The sequence below is a fragment of the Macaca nemestrina genome, chromosome 1 (assembly GCF_043159975.1).
Source record: "Macaca nemestrina isolate mMacNem1 chromosome 1, mMacNem.hap1, whole genome shotgun sequence".
In the NCBI taxonomy this organism is placed as follows: domain Eukaryota; kingdom Metazoa; phylum Chordata; class Mammalia; order Primates; family Cercopithecidae; genus Macaca; species Macaca nemestrina.
In genome coordinates, this window is record NC_092125.1 from 72,528,265 (window position 1) to 72,545,715 (window position 17,451).

The window sequence follows — 17,451 nt, forward strand, 5'->3', positions numbered from 1 at the left end:
CACCTTGCCTGGCCTCCTGGCTCACTGAAGAAGCTCCTAATCCACCTCTAAGGTCTGCTGGTGTCCTTGAGCTCCTGAGTGTAGCAGATTTGGGGGGAAAAAAAATCAACAGGGAAAATGAAGTAGAAATGGGATAATTATTTTCTTGAACTAAAGGTTAATGGCTAAAATTTGCTAGTCATTATTACCTACATGAATGGAATGGAAAAGCATCTGGAGAAAAAACAATAGTGAAAATCCCCTTGTTCCTTTGTGATAATGCAAGGAGCTACGAGGAGGAGACCCTGCCAAGATTTTGGCTACAGGCTATTTGTTTAATACGAGTAAGAAGAGAAGAGGATGAATACAACCAAAATGAGGTTAAGGGACCATGTGGACATCATTAAGTATCGAGTTGGCAGGGGAAATAGCTAAATTAAATGCTTAGACTGAGAGGTTCTTGATGCTAATGTTGCTTTTAAGTGGTGTGGAAGTATTGAAAAACTATTTTCTACCAATAAATTGCTTTCTTTCATGTTGGGAAAACTCTCTCCCAGCGGCACCCACCCACACATTTCTTCCATTCCAAGCCAAAGGTTTTCTTTGCTAGAGGCAAAGGTACACCTTGCACAATTTCCTTCTAGGTTTGCAAACAGTCATGTCTGTATAAGAATCTCTTAGCACTACTCTAGTGGGGCTAGCCAAAACTGTGAAGTTGAGAATGTTCTTAAGGTTTTCCAAAAGTAACAAGGTTGCTATAGATTCAATTTCTGACCCCAGGAACTTGGCTTCCTTAAATCATTGGGCCTTGATTGTTCTTTTCAGGTTGAATCCCAATGATGGGTTAGGAAGACCTGGAAATGACGATGGCCAAATGGATTCCATCAAGGCAAATTTTAAGTTACAACTGTTTCAGAGTTCCTAAAATTAGGCTTGGCTACCGTATGGTACAACCGTGGTGAATGAAGAGAAGTCAATCTGGCTTTGATTAGTTCTAATTAATTGGTTTTTTTTAAGGGAATGAAAATGTTCATGGCAAGCAGCAATGGAGATTTTTTTTTTTTTTTTTTTTTTTTTCCCTGAGACGGGGTCTTGCTCTGTCATCCAGGCTGGAGTGCAATGGCGCCATCTCGGCTCACTACAACCTCCGCTTTGCAGGTTCAAGTGATTCTCCTGCCTCAGCCTCCTGAGTAACTGGGATTACAGGTGCGTGCCACCACGCCCGGCTAATTTTTATATTTTTAGTAGAGATGGAGTTTCACCATGTTGGTCAGGCTGGTCTAGAACTCCTGACCTCATGATCTGCCTGCCTCAGCCTCCTAAAGTGCTGGGATTACAAGCGTGAGCCACAGCGCCCAGCCGAGATTTCTTTAAGTAGCAATAATCCAAACATTTTCTCACTAGTAAGAACAGATTCACTTCATTGTTCTATATGTACCTGCATAGTCCTGTTCTGACAACATAACTGTCTCCCCAAGTTGTACAATTTTTTTTTTTTTTAAGCAATGAGGTCTAGTCCTGTCATCCAGACTGGAGTGCAGTGGCACAATCACAGGTCACTGAAGCCTTGAACTCCTGGGCTCAAGCAATCCTCCCACCTCAGCCTCCTGATTAGCTAGGACTACAGGCTCCTGCCATCATACCTGTGGTTCCTTTTTTTTTCTATAGAGATGAGATCTCATTATATTGTCCAGGCTGGCTTCATACTCCTGGCTCCAAGTGATCTTCCTACCTCTGCCTCCCAAGTAGCTGGGACTACAGGTATCCCCCACCATATGTGGCTCTGTACATATTATGAAGAAGAGCTATTCATGTCTAATACTAGGATGGATCTTCAAGTGGTAATATGTATGTATGTATATGTATGTGTGTATTCACATACATGTGGGTGAATTTTTGATAGAATAAGTTCAACGGATAATTATTTATCCAATTACTGAGTTATATATCTAATTGCTATAATTTTCTTGAATCTGTGTGAAATATCTATTGAAAGAAAATCTCAATATAAAGTTAACATATCACAATCAAGACAATATTGGCGAGTCTGGACTTATGGATCTATACAGAAGGCGGTATAGGGATGTTGCTTTTAATATCTAAATGGAGGTGGCGGACAGCTTTCCTTCAAGAAAACAAAACACTGAAAGACACAGAAAGGTGAGCTTCCATAATAGCAGCTCACACAATTGGAAGTTTGAGCCTTGAATAAACAGCAAAATCCTAGCTGAGGCCATTGGCCTCAACAACGTACCAAGTACACCTGTTAGAAGCCACGAAAGAGAATGGAAGATTTATTTGAAAGGGCAAAACCCAACATTTTGTGTAATAAAATACTACCTGTTTAAATGCTCAGTGACTGCTTAAAAACCTACCACATTCCCTGCATAAGGTTTGCCCCTTGCTCAGTGCCTGAAGCATGTGCTTTCACACTGGGAAATGCCCCCGGAGAGGAGGACACTCACCCTGATCATCATCTCTCTCTCTATAATGCTGTCCTCCAGGGAAAACATTTCAGACACAGGTCTCTCCTTCACAGGCTCTTTTTTGACCCGCTCCTTCACGCTTGTCAGGTCGGGTTCTGAGATGGATGGGCCGAGAGAGGCCCCGTTGACAGCCGGCGGGTCGGTCCGGGACACGCTGATGGCCTTGGCCGGCCCGTGCCTCAGCACCCTGGCTCTAGCCATGCCGGGAGGAAGGCCGGGTTGTTCCTGCCTCAGAGCCCCATTGCTCACACTCTTCCTTGGGCCGGGGTACTCAGGCGGGGGCTTGTTGGGGATGCGGGCCAGGGCCGCCTGCAGCTGGGCGCTGTACTCCATCTTCTCCCGGAGCACGGGGATCTGGGGCACCGATTCTGGAGCCTCATCCTCCTCCTCCTCGCTCTCGCTGCTGTGGATCAGCATGGTGGCATCAGAGAAGGTCTTCTTGTGGTGATACTGAGGGAGCTGGGGGACCTCGTGGCTGCCTGGCCCCTCCTCGGGTGGTCCCTGCTCCCGGAGCGTGTTGCGGCGAGCCATGGGGAGGTGGAGTGACTTGAGCGTCATGGCCTCCATGCCCCGCACCATGCTGTTCATCACCTCCAGGCTGTGGCGCTTGTTCACCGTGCCATGGTGCTTGGTGGCCGTAAGAGGCTCACTCACCTCCTGGAGAGACTGATGCACCACCGGAGAGCTGTCCTCTTGGAAGGTCTTTACCGAGAGCTGCACCTTCCGGGTCACCAGGTCTGGGCTGCTGCCACTGATGTACTTGTGGCGGTGGCTGGCCAGGTCTGGGGTGCTGGTGGCAGGTCGTGGCCGTGGGTAGGGGGGCGGTGGCCTGAAGAGATAGTTCTTGAGCATGTGGGCCGTGCTGTAGTTATGGTTGCCCTGCAGCTGCATGTTGGCCAGCTCTGGGGTGCTCACCGTGTGCGAGATGGCGCTTGCCCCCGGCTTGCTTGGTACCACATTATTCTTTGGGTTCCTCTGGTCAGATGGACTGACAAGTTTGTTGCTATAGACCCCCTGTGGCCCATAAGGGACAGTGTAGGGGTGCCTCTCCCGCATCTCTGGTTGGCTGTACACCAGATCCTCTGGCTGGTTATAGGCATGGGTGTTGATGATGTTGAGGTTTCTCAGAGACTGGCTCTGGCTGTCTGTATGCAGTATCCCCCTCTTCATCTGGCGCATGACTGTCTCATAATCGGGGGTTGGCCTGTATGAGGGCACGATGATCGCGCTGTGCCGGTGGCTCGGGATGTAGTCGGCCCGCATGATGTCACTCCCAGGGATACTGAGGTTGGAGGATACAGGGGAGGCCTGGATGAAACTTTGCGAGCAGTTGAGGGAGTTGACGCTATGAACGCTACACACGCTGCCATTGGTGACGGTGCCATTTAAATAATTTAAGTCCAGGCTGTTGTGAGAGTTGCAATACAAGGCTTCTTCATTCCCATGAAAAATGCTGTCTACGAGAAGTCAAACAAAGGCACGTGAACCTCCAAGCCATCCTGCCACAACAAAGTACATCCTCATACTTATGAGCTGACTTTTAATTTAAATAAGTCATAAAAAGTGAAATCCCATGGTCTCCACCCACATGTTCTACAGAATAATGGATACCATCTTGGATGAAATGCCAACATACAGAAAGAACACCTTAAGACATATTGAAAAGAAAACGGGAACCTAATGGAAGAAGGCATGCACACATTTGGAGTAAGTGTCGCTTGGGGAAGTTCTCAATTTTACCATAAGCTTTAAAATCAGGCACCAACAACCGCCCTCCAGTTGGGGAGACCTGTCCTCTTGTGCAGGGCTCAGCAATAGGACTGAATATTTAGACCAGACAGTCAAGAACTTTAATAGGGCAATAGATTTCAATTACTAAGTATTTAGAGCTGCTCTTCCTGACGGCAGTGGAAAAAGCCCCTTCACCCAGGGGACTGCTGGGTATTCTAAAGGCACAAAACAAATGATGTAGCCAGGATGTCAGCACAGCTAGTTCATCCTGAGCAGCAATAAAGGCCAAAATTAGAATCAAGAGTTCTTTTCGGTAATTTCCCAAATCCCCTCTAGATCTGGTTTCATCACTTAGGTCAATTCAAGTAAAAATTAATTATAGTTTAAAGAGGTCCCTAAAGAGAGAAAAAGCAGATTTCTAAAATCAGGCCCATTCTAGGTGTCCGAAGTTCTCTTACATACACACACACCCCTCCAAGGAAGGCAACCTCTTGCCTTTCTGTGGCCAAGATATATTCATTTTTTCACACTACAGATTTAAACATGAGCAAAACAGATAAGCATAAAATCAGAGAAGGTGAAAAACAGAAAAGGTGACTGAAGACATTCAACTGTCTGAAGAGGAGGAGTGTGTAAAGAGATCTGATCAGATAAGATAGGCAGAAAAAACAGGGGGACACAGAGACAAATGTGCCACAATTTATCCGCCTCCCGTGGGGTTTGGTGCCTTCCCATAGAAATGTGGTAACTTTGCTAGTCTCCTTATAAAAAGTACTACTTTTATTAAATTAAATAGTCTTGACTGTCTTGGTTTTCATGCTCACACTTTCAGACAGCAGAGGATTCAAAATGGCCAGGAGTTGATAACATAGAAACTAATTATCCATTTACTACATTTCCAACATCCAAGGTTTTCTACCATCTCTCTTTTTGAAATGCAGTTAGCATAATGATTACGAGTTACCGATTTTCATATCTAAGTTCCATCATTAATCTCTCTGTATTCCAATTTCTATAACTGTAAAATAGAAATAATAATAGTACCTACAGGTTTATTTTAAGGATTACATGAGACAATATATAGCAAGTACTTACAGCAATACCACAATTGCTCTATGAATGTTAGCTGTTATCATGAAGTCATTACTAAAAGAAGCTTTTTCACACATTTTGCATGGGAGATGTTTTGGGAGAAAGAGAGGAATAGAACAGATTTACCTTACTCTGAGAAGAAAAAAGCAAGTGTACCAAGAAAGGGGCTGGAGAAAGAGATGAGAAAAACAGCTAAAAGAAAAGGCTGACTTTGTTTATTTCTTCCAATTATTCTGCATGCCCATGTTCTATGTCACCATGAAAACCTGAGTGACTGCCACAAGTTTTCGGATACTGGCAATGAAGGTGAAGTGCATTCACTTGGGCTGAGCTGTCAAACTCTCTTCCCTAAGCTCCCTTAGGAAAGGGAGGAGAAAAGGACTTGCTTGCTGCCTTGGCCCGGACTCCCTGAGCAGCCAATAATGGGGAAATTTTTTGATCAGAGGTAACTGATAGTCTAGGCCATCCACAAATTGAAGCTGTTAGCTACTGTCATTCAGATGAGGATGAAGTTAAAAAGAAAGCATCCCTGTCATCTTTTTTTTAAAGGCTTCTTTACTGCTTACTGGTATTCAACTTTTTGTCTTAAGAAGAGAGAACGGCAAGCCAGAGTTACCTTGCGAGGTGTGCGTTTCCGAGTAGTGCTCACCACACTGGACGTGAACGGGAGGCAGGATGTACGGCTGCTGCCTGGGCTGAAACAGAGAACATAGAGGAGGTGGGGAGGCCTGGCAGACACGGCCGATGACTCACACAGCCGGCCCGGGCACACGGCAGTCCCGCCACGTCGTCAGGGAGGCTCGTGGCAGCCGCTGTCCCTGCCACCCCTTTGACTCAACCTTCTTCTACCCATCTGCACTCCCATCTCATCACTAAGTTTGGAACTGGAGAAATGGTAAGGGAGAAATGAAGTTGGTTCAAGATCAGAAAGAGAAAGAGGTTACCATCAAAGACTAAATGTAACCATTTACTATACATGTTCTAGTATACTTGCAAAGTTCCCTATGCCTTCTTTCACAAGAATAACTTAGAAAAGGTAAATTATTCAAGGCAGGCAGACTGACTGAGCTCAGGAGTTCAAGACCAGCCTAGGCAACACAGTGAAATGCCATTTCTATTAAATATACAAAAATTAGCCAGGCATGGTGGCACATGCCTGTAGTCCGAGCTACTCGCGAGGCTGAGGCAGGAGAATCACTTGAACCCGGGAGGTGGAGGTTGCAGTGAGCTGCGATCACGCCATTGCACTTCAGCTTGGGCAACAGATTAAGACTTTGTCTCCGAGAAAAAAGAAAAAAAAAAAAAATTATCTGGGCATGGCAGCGTACACCTGTAGTCCCAGCTACTTGGGAGGCTGAGGTGTGAGAGTTGTTGAGCCTGGGAGGCGGAGGTTGCAGTAAGCCAAGATCATGCCACTGCACTCCAGCCTGGCGACAGAGCGAGCCTCCATCTAAAAAAAAAAAAAGGAAAAGAAAGAAAGGAAAGAAAAAGAAAGGAAGGAAAGGAAAGAAAAAGGAAGGAAGAAAGAAAGAGAAAGTAAATTATTATAACCCATCTCAGAAATAAGAATAAGAGGGACACCTGTTTTGTTCTCAAAATTCCATTCACAAGCTCCTACACGTCAGCAGAGCTGTGCCTGAGATCCCAGTTCACAGCTCCACATCAACCTTCAATAGGAACAGGGTTAGTGTTAAGCTGAGCCCAGGGTGAATCTATTTAAATATCTCAAATGCGGCCCACAACAATGAGTGTATAGCTCTCCAGACCACTTGCTGATCTTCCCCACTGCAGAACCAAGGGTGGAAAGGGCCCTGTCTACCCGCCACCGCAGTGCAGAATCCTTTCCACAGTCTCTTAAAGATGGCTATTTAGACTGAACCTGAATAACTTCATGCTGCGGAAGAGGGACAAGTTTTCAGAGAAACAAAACAGAACAAAAAAAAAAGCACAATATTTGGTGAGCCAACAAAGGAACGACGGTTATGCGCTAATGTAATCTAGAGCAAGCCATTTAACTTCAGTCAGTCTCAGTTTCCTGTCAGTCAAATCAAGCTCTTCCCTCCCCTACCTCAAGTATTATCCATTTTATTTATGTATTGAGGTTCCAGGTAAGAATTTGTTTGAAGTAAGAGTTTTGATTTGCAGGGGAAAAAAATCTTCAAAACCCTTAAGCTTATAAGCCACCAAACAAAATAATATCTTATATTTCTTTTTTCTGAGACATTGTCTCACTCTATTGCCCAGGCTGGAGTGCAGTGGCACAATCTTGGCTTACTGCAACCTCCGCCTCCTGGGTTCAAGAGATTCTCATGCCTCAGCCTCCCTAGTAGCTGGGATCACAGGCGCTGCACCACCACGCCCAGCTAGTTTTTTTATTTTTAGTAGAGACGGGGTTTCACCATGTTGGCCAGGCTGGTCTTGAACTCTTGACCTCAGGTGATCCACCCGCTTTGGCCTCCCAAAGTGCTAGGATTACACGTGTGAGCCACTGTGCCCAGCCAATCTCTTATATTTCTATTAGCCTTATAGATTTTAAAGGTTACTATTTTGAGAGAAGAATCTGAGATCAAACCAAGAAACCCAAATCCAGCAGGGGTCACACTTTCTCAGCATCCCTCAATGGAAGAAATACACTGGCCAAGAGCTTGAAGCTGGGTAACTAACTCACCTATCATTTTCTCTGACACAAACAATGCTTGATCTTCAAAGTGGCAATAAAAAAGGGATCCAAGAATTAAAAGGAATCAAGACAGAAGAAATGAAGAACCGAAATCAATCTAAGAAAGCAGTTCGGGCTACCAAAGAAAAGGGGCTATATTCCCAAGTCTCCCTTTGGCTGATTTTTGAGTTGCAATTTAAAAATATTTTTCCTTTTCTTGGCAATACATAATTCAACTCAAGTTTTCCATGGTAGCACAACCATTTTCAGGCTTTAAAGAAAAACACAGTGGGGAGGGATTTGTACAAGGGAATAGAAATACACCGCAAGGCAAAGTGGGTTTACTGTCTTTACTTGCCTTATTTAAAAAAATCTAATAAGTAAGTTACGGTTTATGAACTGACATAAATGAGCAGACTTACGCCAGTTCACAAACAGCATTGTCAAAGGACAATAATAGCTAATCCCTCAAACATCATTTCAGGATTTTATTATTTATTGCATCTCTTTATATATTCTAATTCATTATTCCATTTCTTTCCAGACGTGCTAATAGAGAAACAAATTTGATGCCAAAATACAGACAGAAGAGGGCAGGTGAAAAACAGCAATGAGAAGTTCTGGTTATCAGCAAGGAAGCCAAGAGACAATGTTATCTGGTCTTACTCACTCATTGTAAGAAACTCTTGGTGTAATGGTTTAAGCCTAAAGGACAGGAGAAAGAGGGAAGCCATTAATTGGATCAGACTTCCTATAAACTGTCTTCATCTGAATAAAATAGGTAAGCCTCTGCATCCTCTCTGGATATGAGGACAAGATAAGATCACAAGAGAGCTTTCAAACACTTTGCCTCCCATAGGGTTTCAAGGATGTAAATGAAAAATTATTTTGCTAATAAAGACATCTATACTCTAAAGAAGGGAAAAGGAAGATAACATTCATAAAGGAGAAGAATAAAGAAATCAGTGCCATGAACAAATCTATTGGTACTCAGGGAAAGCCCAAGGTATCTCTTAGATCTCCAGGGCCCAGGATCCCATGTGAGGTATTGTGCATAATATTGAGAGAAATAATATTCTCACAGGCACTCAGGAATTACTGCGATGTCATAATGGCTCAACTCAAGAATTCAAAGAGTCCACATCTAAGCATTTTCCAGAAAATATTTTTTTTCTCAAAACGTTCCCTTCAAAAGACAAGTTAAAGACATGCTATCATGTATACATTGAATATGAAGAAAAACTTAATTGCATTCTATCAACTTGAAGGAATTGTTGATCTAGAGAAGTTCAAAGGTCATATGTTTATTTTGATTTTGTGTAAAAAACCATAACCTAAAATAAAAGAATTGTGAGTTAAAACAAGCAGAAAACATTAAAGGAAACCAATTCTTAACATCTGTTATCCTTGAGTAATCCTCAAAACATAGCCTAAGACAGAACACATGCACTGAAATTAATTGTTTCCTTATTCACATGATGAGGAAAGCAACTTAAACAAAAAAGCAGTGGCTAAAGCTAGATCAATTCAAACTCTGCTGGCTAATTAAAGCCTAAAATTATGGAAGTGCTTTGGAAATCTGATTTTTTTTAAAAGGCCTAAAATTAGGAACTATGCAATCGATTTTCCCCATCAGATACTCTGCCTGAGACCATCAACCAGATCCGTTCAGTTTTTGCTCATTTAGAAGGCATTTTCTCACTAGTTTATCAAGCTCTCTCTATGGCAGTGAACACAAAAGAATTTGTGGGGCTCATAACTGAAGATGTATCTTCACACAACAACCAGAACAGATAAGCAAGGGGATGAAAACACACCATAGGCTGTATGCTGATGGAACATGGTCCCACAGGCCTGGAATAAGACCTACTCTCAGGGTAAACCCGCAGCCTCAGCCACACTTAAGAGTAGTGGTGGGCATGGATGGATCCAAGGGGGACAAAATGGGTGTGCATCGCACCTGCTTGACAGAATGATGCCTCTGTGTTCTCACAAAATTTCACCTCCTCATGATGCCCTCATCATCCCCCTGCCTCAAATTAACAACAAAGAATGCTCAACAGTCAGATCACTTGATCACTGCAGCTTCTATACATACCAGAGAGGACCGGCTCCAGGTGGGCTGGCGTCTGATGGGGGGTGGAGAATTTGACTGTCTACATGAAGAGGTGAAAAAATGAGAATGGTTATTATTATTGATATAAAAAGACCAGATAGACAAGGGAGGGAGAGGAAGTAAATCAACAAGATTGGTAATCGTTACATCAAGACATAAACATGGCTTATTTCCGGTGGTAACACTAAGAACAATTTTGATTTCCTTTGTTTTTCTCTATTTTCAAAATGTTCAGATAGGATACTTTTAGAATAAGTTTTACAAAGTAATATTAAACAAATGGAGGCTTATTTCTATAGAAAGACTGGAGGGAAATAAGCAAGACTGAAAAATATCACATTACATGGATTTTTAAAAATTGTACTCTTTCTACTGTTGTATATATGTAAAATCCTTCATAGGTTTTTTAAAAAATGCAAGAAAAAATATTTTTAAAATGCTTCCAGTCAAATGAAAATACGAAATAGATACAATATTTTCAGTGTGACCATATAAAAGGTACTTTTTATTAAGATAATACATTTTACAAACATTTATCTGATCAGATATTTTCCAGACTAAGAATCAACATATTTTTTAATGTAGAGATTAAAAAATGAATTGGAAGTATTAGCAAATTCTTGAGAGTTGAAATCAAAGATGCCTTCAAGCCATGCGTCCCAAATGCTGTAATAGTTTCCCTCATTCTCAGTGCTACCATAAAACAAACAAACAAAAAAACCAGGACTTGTACAGTTTTTTATTAGGGTAAGTTCTTCAATTCAAAGGACTCTCCTTATTCTGAGATTTCATCCTTCCTACTTTTTTGGTGATAAAATATATTTTATGAAATGATGGAGGCAATATAGCAATGGTGGATTTTTAAACGACTGGCTAAATAATACAATATTATCAGACCTATGTTATATATACTGCCCCCTAATTTTTCTCCCTATATCAAGAAATTGAGGAGCCACTCAACAGAGCTATACCTCCAGACGACAAGCAGCAGCTCTGCAGGAGCAGAAAAATCAGTAACGATCTTTTAGAGGTCAGAGAGTCTCGCCCTCTGGAGAAGGACACTGCTGTGTGTGCGTGGAGAAGGATGCTGTTAAGATTATGCCAGTTCACAGAACTCCAGAGGGATGCCCCAGGCCATAACATCGTGCTGGGACGCTGAACTGCATATGGAATTTAATGGGAGTGTGTGTGTGTGTATAATTTTGAGAGTGTGCCCCAGGTTTTAATCAGGTAAGATGTTAGGAACCTCTTATACTCGGTTAGGAAGAAGAAAAGAATGGTTATTACAGAAGCAGAATTGAGAAACAGAATTTCTTCTTAGTTTTCAGACTAATATGTGATGTTCACTAATACTGGAGGAAAAGACCACCAAAAAAAGTAATAATAATAAGCACTCCGTAAATTTGATAGTAAAACCATTTGCTGAGCTGTGCTTAAATCAGAAGACGAGAGTAAAATCCAGTTCTCAGTTTTTAAATTCACCCTAGAGAAGTCAAGGATAGCATTCTTGTTCATGTCAAAGATACCCCGAGAAGTCAAAGGCAACCGCAGAGTAGAAATACACAGAAGTGACCTATCAGGAACCTGCTCAAGAGAATGGTGTGGTGGGGCACATGGGAGAATGTGTCCGGAAGAAACGTACAGCCGCTTCACTTGCCACTCCCCGATCAGGCCTTCTTCTGATTTACATTTGCAAACCAAGCGGGTAGGCCTAATACTATCAGACATACTTTCAGACCCCGACAGTGACCAATTGCAGTGACTGGCTTGAAAGAGCCTCCGTGGTGTGGAGAAAAAAGTCTGCCATGACCTGGCGCTCCAGCTATAAAGCGGCCGCGTTCTTCAGCAGGAACTGCTCTAGGACAATACTCTACATACTCTCGGATGTGTCCACTGTGGGAGTGGAAACGCAGTTCTTCTCTTGCATTTATAACCCTGACGCTCTTTGAAACAAAATTAAACACATTGGGCGCCCAAACTGCTGAATGTATTCGGCTGAGGAACGTCTTTTGAAGGTAACCAAGAAAAAGACAACGATAGAGTGAGCCCCAGCACGCTCCATCTGAGGTCAGGTCGCATTTAAGTGCCCTCATCACACGCCTCTTTATCATCTTTATTTCCAAATTAAATTAAAAAAATACACACGGATTTGTGACACCTATGAGTGTCTTCCACATCTTCCTCTAATTACCCTGGCCTCTCATTTACAGTCAGATGACATGACCCAGGAGAACGCGCAGGGTTAGCCAACTGTGCAAGCGACACGGGGCTGAGGATGACAGGAGTGCCTTCTCTTTCAAGCTAGCTCGTCACTCTGTTACCCACTTCTGAACACACTCCGCGTCTGACACGAAGGGGCACCCTGGCAAATTGGGAACTGCTCTGCTTCTCCAAACTCCTAGCAGAGGGTTGGAAAGGCGCTAATGCGGGCCACCCCATCCAGGCAGCCAAGCATTCACAGTCAATTTGTGAATTATTCTCTCTCTGGGCATATGCACTACACTAGACAGTCTTCATCATTAACGTTTTCATTCCTGCCCTGGCTTTAGCTTACTTCTTTAGCTTCTGCAAGGAACAAGGAAAAACAGTGAATAGGAAAAGCAACCTACAGCACCCCAAAAAGACATTAATTTAGTCTGATAAAGCCATCCCGTTGAGGGGGGGACTAAATGTTTACTTACTCAGTGCAGATTTTGTTTTGTTTGTAAAACTTGTGTCGTGTGGCAAACAACCGAGAAATATACTTGGCATTTTCGATATCATCCTTGGAAAAGAAGAGACAGAGAAAAAAATAAACATTAGTTGAATTAGTTATACATTTCATTAAGATTCTTCTGAGGAGGGACACATCCCTTCCAACCTTCATCTCAAGCACAAAATAATACATGGGCCAGCAAAGTAAACTAGCCTGCTGAATTTCAGCAGCAGCTATGCCTACAAAGCCTACCAAAGAGTGGCAGAACATGCCGTCTGCCAAGGAATCCCTATGTCCAAAGTGCTGGGGTTACACTGATGAACCGGCATGTCTTTACGTAATTCCCGACCAAGCGCTTTCAAAATAAATAACTGAATCAAGGCACAGCATAGAATAAACACCAGACTTCATTAAATAGGAGGCAGTGAGATGCCTTGGCTCTCGAGGAGGCACTTAACAGAAGGTCAGTAGCTTAGCTTACTTCAGATTAAGCTTGGGCTACGATGGGAAAGAAAACTCAGGTCCGCCAGCAAAAGCAAATGGAATGCAATAGAAGAATCAGGGGTCACTAGATGAGGGCTGTAACTAGAGTGCTGAGGAAGGCGGCACACCAGACAATGTGATCCATCACACATAAGGCAGGTGGAGGGACCAGAGTCCTAGAGTCAAAAGGACAATACTTTTACAATAAATACAATACTTTTACAATAAAAAAAAATACAATTATTTTATTATTTTATTTTTTGAGACGGAGTCTAGCTCTGTTGTCCAGGCTGGAGTGCAGTGGCACGATCTCAGCTCATTGCAACCTATGCCTCCCGGGTTCAAGCGATTCTCCTGCCTCAGCCTCCTGGGTAGCTGGGACTACAGGCACCTGCTATCACGCTTGGGTAATTTTTGTATTTTTAGCAGAGATGTGGTTTTGCCATATTGGCCAGGCTGGTCTCGAACTCCTGACCTCAAGTGATCCACTGGCCTCGGCCTCCCAAAGTACTGGGATTACAGGCATGAGCCACTTCCCCTGGCTGGAAACCTGGTATTTTAAACATGGGTATTTCATCACCACTATCCTGGAATGAGTAATGATAGCCTTGACCAAGTATTAGAAAGCATCTCTTCAAGAGAATATTTACTATTTCAAGATAGGGACAGCAAGGAAAGGACATGAGGAGTTGAAAAGTCCAAAAGCCAGTGTCTTGTCAGACCCTGCCTCTGTTTGTCTGTTTTGCTTACCGTGTGAAAGAGGGCAGTCTCTTCTTTGTTGATGAGCTCCACCAGAATGGTCGACTTGTTATGAGTGATATTCCCCATGTCATTCCACCTGGTCAAAAGAAATGTCACTGTGAAAGATGTTCCAGGCATTTACGACACAGCAGAGGAGGGCTGTTTGCTGCTATCGAGTCTCATTTTTACAAATTATGATTTAACTATTTTTAAGTGAAATGTTCTTGCAAAGGATAAAAGTAAAGAAAATGCAGCACGTATCCATTCAAATAGCTAAAAATTCTACATAACATATGTCTAGATATTGCTATTTATAAATTATAGTTTTCTTTGTGACTAGCAATGAGGAAAATCTGCAAGGGACTTTTGCTTCCCCCTCTCCCACTTTTTTCACACTTCCAAAGGGACAAAATATTTCCCATGACCACCACTTTTTAATGATGGAGGAGCATATATTATTAAAACGTCATGTGTTTCCAGGAACCTAAACAGAAGAATCCACATATTCTGTATTGCAATATGCACTACAGATTCATGATGCCACCTAAGAAAAAACACCTATTGAAGCAGGAATGACAAGAGAGATCTTTCAGACTATAGAATAAACTTTTTGACTTTTGGACTTAGTGTCAGCTCCATATGCCAGCCACTAATTATATATTAATTGTCTGTTTAATGTGCCTACACTTTTGGGAACATACACACACACACACAGAGTTTCCTTCCCTGTCTTCATGGAGACCTTATCTAAAATGAGATACACCAAAACAAGCACCAGATGAGGAAAGATAAGCTACTGCTTCCCACCCTACTTGGAACCAATTTCTAACCATCTTTTACCACTATCTACCCTTCACCTATAATTCCCTGCCACCGCCTTTTCACTCATATGATGCATCTGCTCATTAATACTTCTACCATCCTCTGTTTGGACAATAACTTTGAGACTCAGCTCTGGGAGTCACCTTCTCTAGGAATCCCTTCCTCATATCCCCCCTACCCACACGTGAGGAGAAGAGCCTGCTGCAGTCCCCTACCAGTCACCACATTGCATTACAATTTTTACTTCTGTGATGAGATCTCTAAGGAGACCAAGTAGACCACAGGCCCCATACCCAATGCAGGGATTCTGCCTTCTTCGTTTCTGTGTTCCAAGCACTGAATCGAGTACCTGGCACACAGCACTCAAGAAATGTTTGCTAGAAGAATAAAAAGCAATAATATTGCCTCTCAGCTGTATAGAATTCGATTCTTACATCAAATCTCTATGGCAGCTATTTTTGCTCCTACTTTAAAAATGAGGCAATATAGACACAAATAAGTACCTGACTTAACAAGTTTACTCTGTACATCAGGGATGGATGAGTTCTTTACTTGGGGTTTCCAGCCTTTCCTCCAGTCATCATTCCCTTATACCAGTACCAAATGTTTTTAGGTGCCTCTGCTGGGGCAATACTCTCTACAAGTGCTGCACCCAGCTTGCTTCGCAACCGACAGTTCTATCAGATTACATCTGCGTGGACTCACAGCTACATGCTCCTTAGTGAAGGTCTCTAGAGATAAGAGATATTTGGTTTCGTCTGGCTTCATTCCTTCAAATCAACTGCTGAAATCCTAGATACACTTGGAGCCCCACCATATGACTTCATCTGTGGTATAATTAACATGACGCTATAGTAGATGTGAATTCTCATCTCGTAGTGGTTTCAAGATAAATGAAAAGGGCTGGAAACAGTTTCTAAGGAAACTAAGCATAACCTGTGAGTGGCTTATGCTCATGAAATTTCCAAATTGCAATTTTCTTCTCTTTCACTTCAACAGCTGGTGTGCAAGACTTGTTTACTTATCTGCTGTGCTGTAGGTTCAAAGAGAAACTGAAACATCATTTTAACTATGGAGAACTCGTAGGACACAATGTCTGGATAGCTTTGAATGGGTATAAAAATTTAGTTACAACTCTGCACATATTTACATATTTTCCTCAATTAATTTATACTTTGTGGCAGATATATGGAGCTGACACTAAGTCCAAAAGTCAAAAAGTTTATTCTATAGCCTGAAAGATCTCTCTTGTCATTCCTGCTTCAATAATGTCTCTATTTAGAGGGCAAGAGAATATCATAAAAACAATGACAGAGTGGGGATCTAGGAAAATAAAATCCTATCAGGAAGCTTTTGGTTAGAAAATTGTCTCAAAATGGCCCTACTGTAGTTGCTGATCCAGAGGGTACATGGCCAGTTAAGAGTCACTTCCAGAAGGTGGGCTATGCCTGCCTCCAAGAGCTATCTTTGATAGTGTGCCCTGGATACACAGATCCGCCTATCAGACACGCATACAAGAAAGCTGTTCTTCCAATCATGGGCCATGTTGCCCTTGTAAATGAAAGCTAGAACACAGTTTATCAGATCGTTGGCATTATGATAAAATCTATGAGCACCAATACAAAGCAAGCATATTGACGTGAAATGCAGGAGGAAATGGCTGCATCTCTATACTGATATCTTTCCTGATAAATGGAAAAGAGGACTGAAGTGTCAAAATAATTAAAAGTACCAAAGCCCCCTAATTCATCATAATAAATAGATTACTTTTTCAAAACACATTTTTAAAAATAATCGCCTTTTGTTCACATAAAAATCAGTTTGCACTCTTGTGGCACAGGTGGTTCAGAACAATGGAAAGAAGTGTTTAGATTTAATGACTGACTGGAGAGCCAGTTTTCAACCAGACTCACGAAGTTTAGTTTCACCCTTGTAACTCAATAGGGTTTAACAATGTATTTCTTGGAGTCAGGTGGGAAGGGTTTCTACGAAAAGTGAGATGAATTTAACGCTTAAATCCTGCAGAGGGCTCACCTTATATGAGCTGAGAAAAGTCAAATCTTATCCACTGTTTGGCTCTTAACTCATTTGGATGTTAATGTAACATTAACATTACAGTCCCTCAAGGTGAAAAAGAAAAAAGAAAAACAAACAAACGAATAAGACTACCTGTGTATTACTGCTTGTCTTCCAATTCTGTTCCTCACGAAAATCCCCATAAAGAAAATGCCAAGGTGTACACAGTTTCCATGATTGTCCTGGGTTAAGACCAACAAAAGATACTTGTGATGACTCATGTTCACGGCAACATTAGTCACAACAGCTAAGATATGGAATCAACCTGAGTGTCCATCCACAGATGAATGGATAAAGAAAACGTGGTACATGCGTACAAGGGAGTACCATGCCGCCTTAAACAGAACAAAATTGGCATCTGCCACAATACAGATGGAATTGGAGAACACAATGCTAAATGAAATAAGCCAGGTACAGGAAGACAAATAACACACGTTCTCACTTATACGTGGAATCTAAAAATCTGAACTCATAGAAGCATATAGTATAATGGTGGTTACCAGAGGCTGGAGAATGGGAGGAATGGGGAGAAGATGGTCAAAGGAAATGAAGCCTTGTTAGACAGGAGGAG

The 17,451-nt window shown here is 42.3% G+C and overlaps 1 protein-coding gene across 1 annotated transcript in view; it reads right to left on the reverse strand.

The window, feature by feature from the left end:
• The window catches only part of LOC105493528 (protein tyrosine phosphatase non-receptor type 14), a 204,198-nt gene that overhangs the window by 31,380 nt on the left and 155,367 nt on the right, over positions 1-17,451 (reverse strand). Inside the window, exons 8-13 of the mRNA XM_011761226.3 lie at positions 16,974-17,062; positions 13,992-14,079; positions 12,745-12,827; positions 10,046-10,103; positions 5,905-5,983; positions 2,445-3,922 (exon numbers count right to left, since the gene is read on the reverse strand). Coding sequence (XP_011759528.2) covers positions 2,445-3,922; positions 5,905-5,983; positions 10,046-10,103; positions 12,745-12,827; positions 13,992-14,079; positions 16,974-17,062 — 1,875 coding nt within the window. The remainder of the gene's footprint in view (positions 1-2,444; positions 3,923-5,904; positions 5,984-10,045; positions 10,104-12,744; positions 12,828-13,991; positions 14,080-16,973; positions 17,063-17,451) is intronic.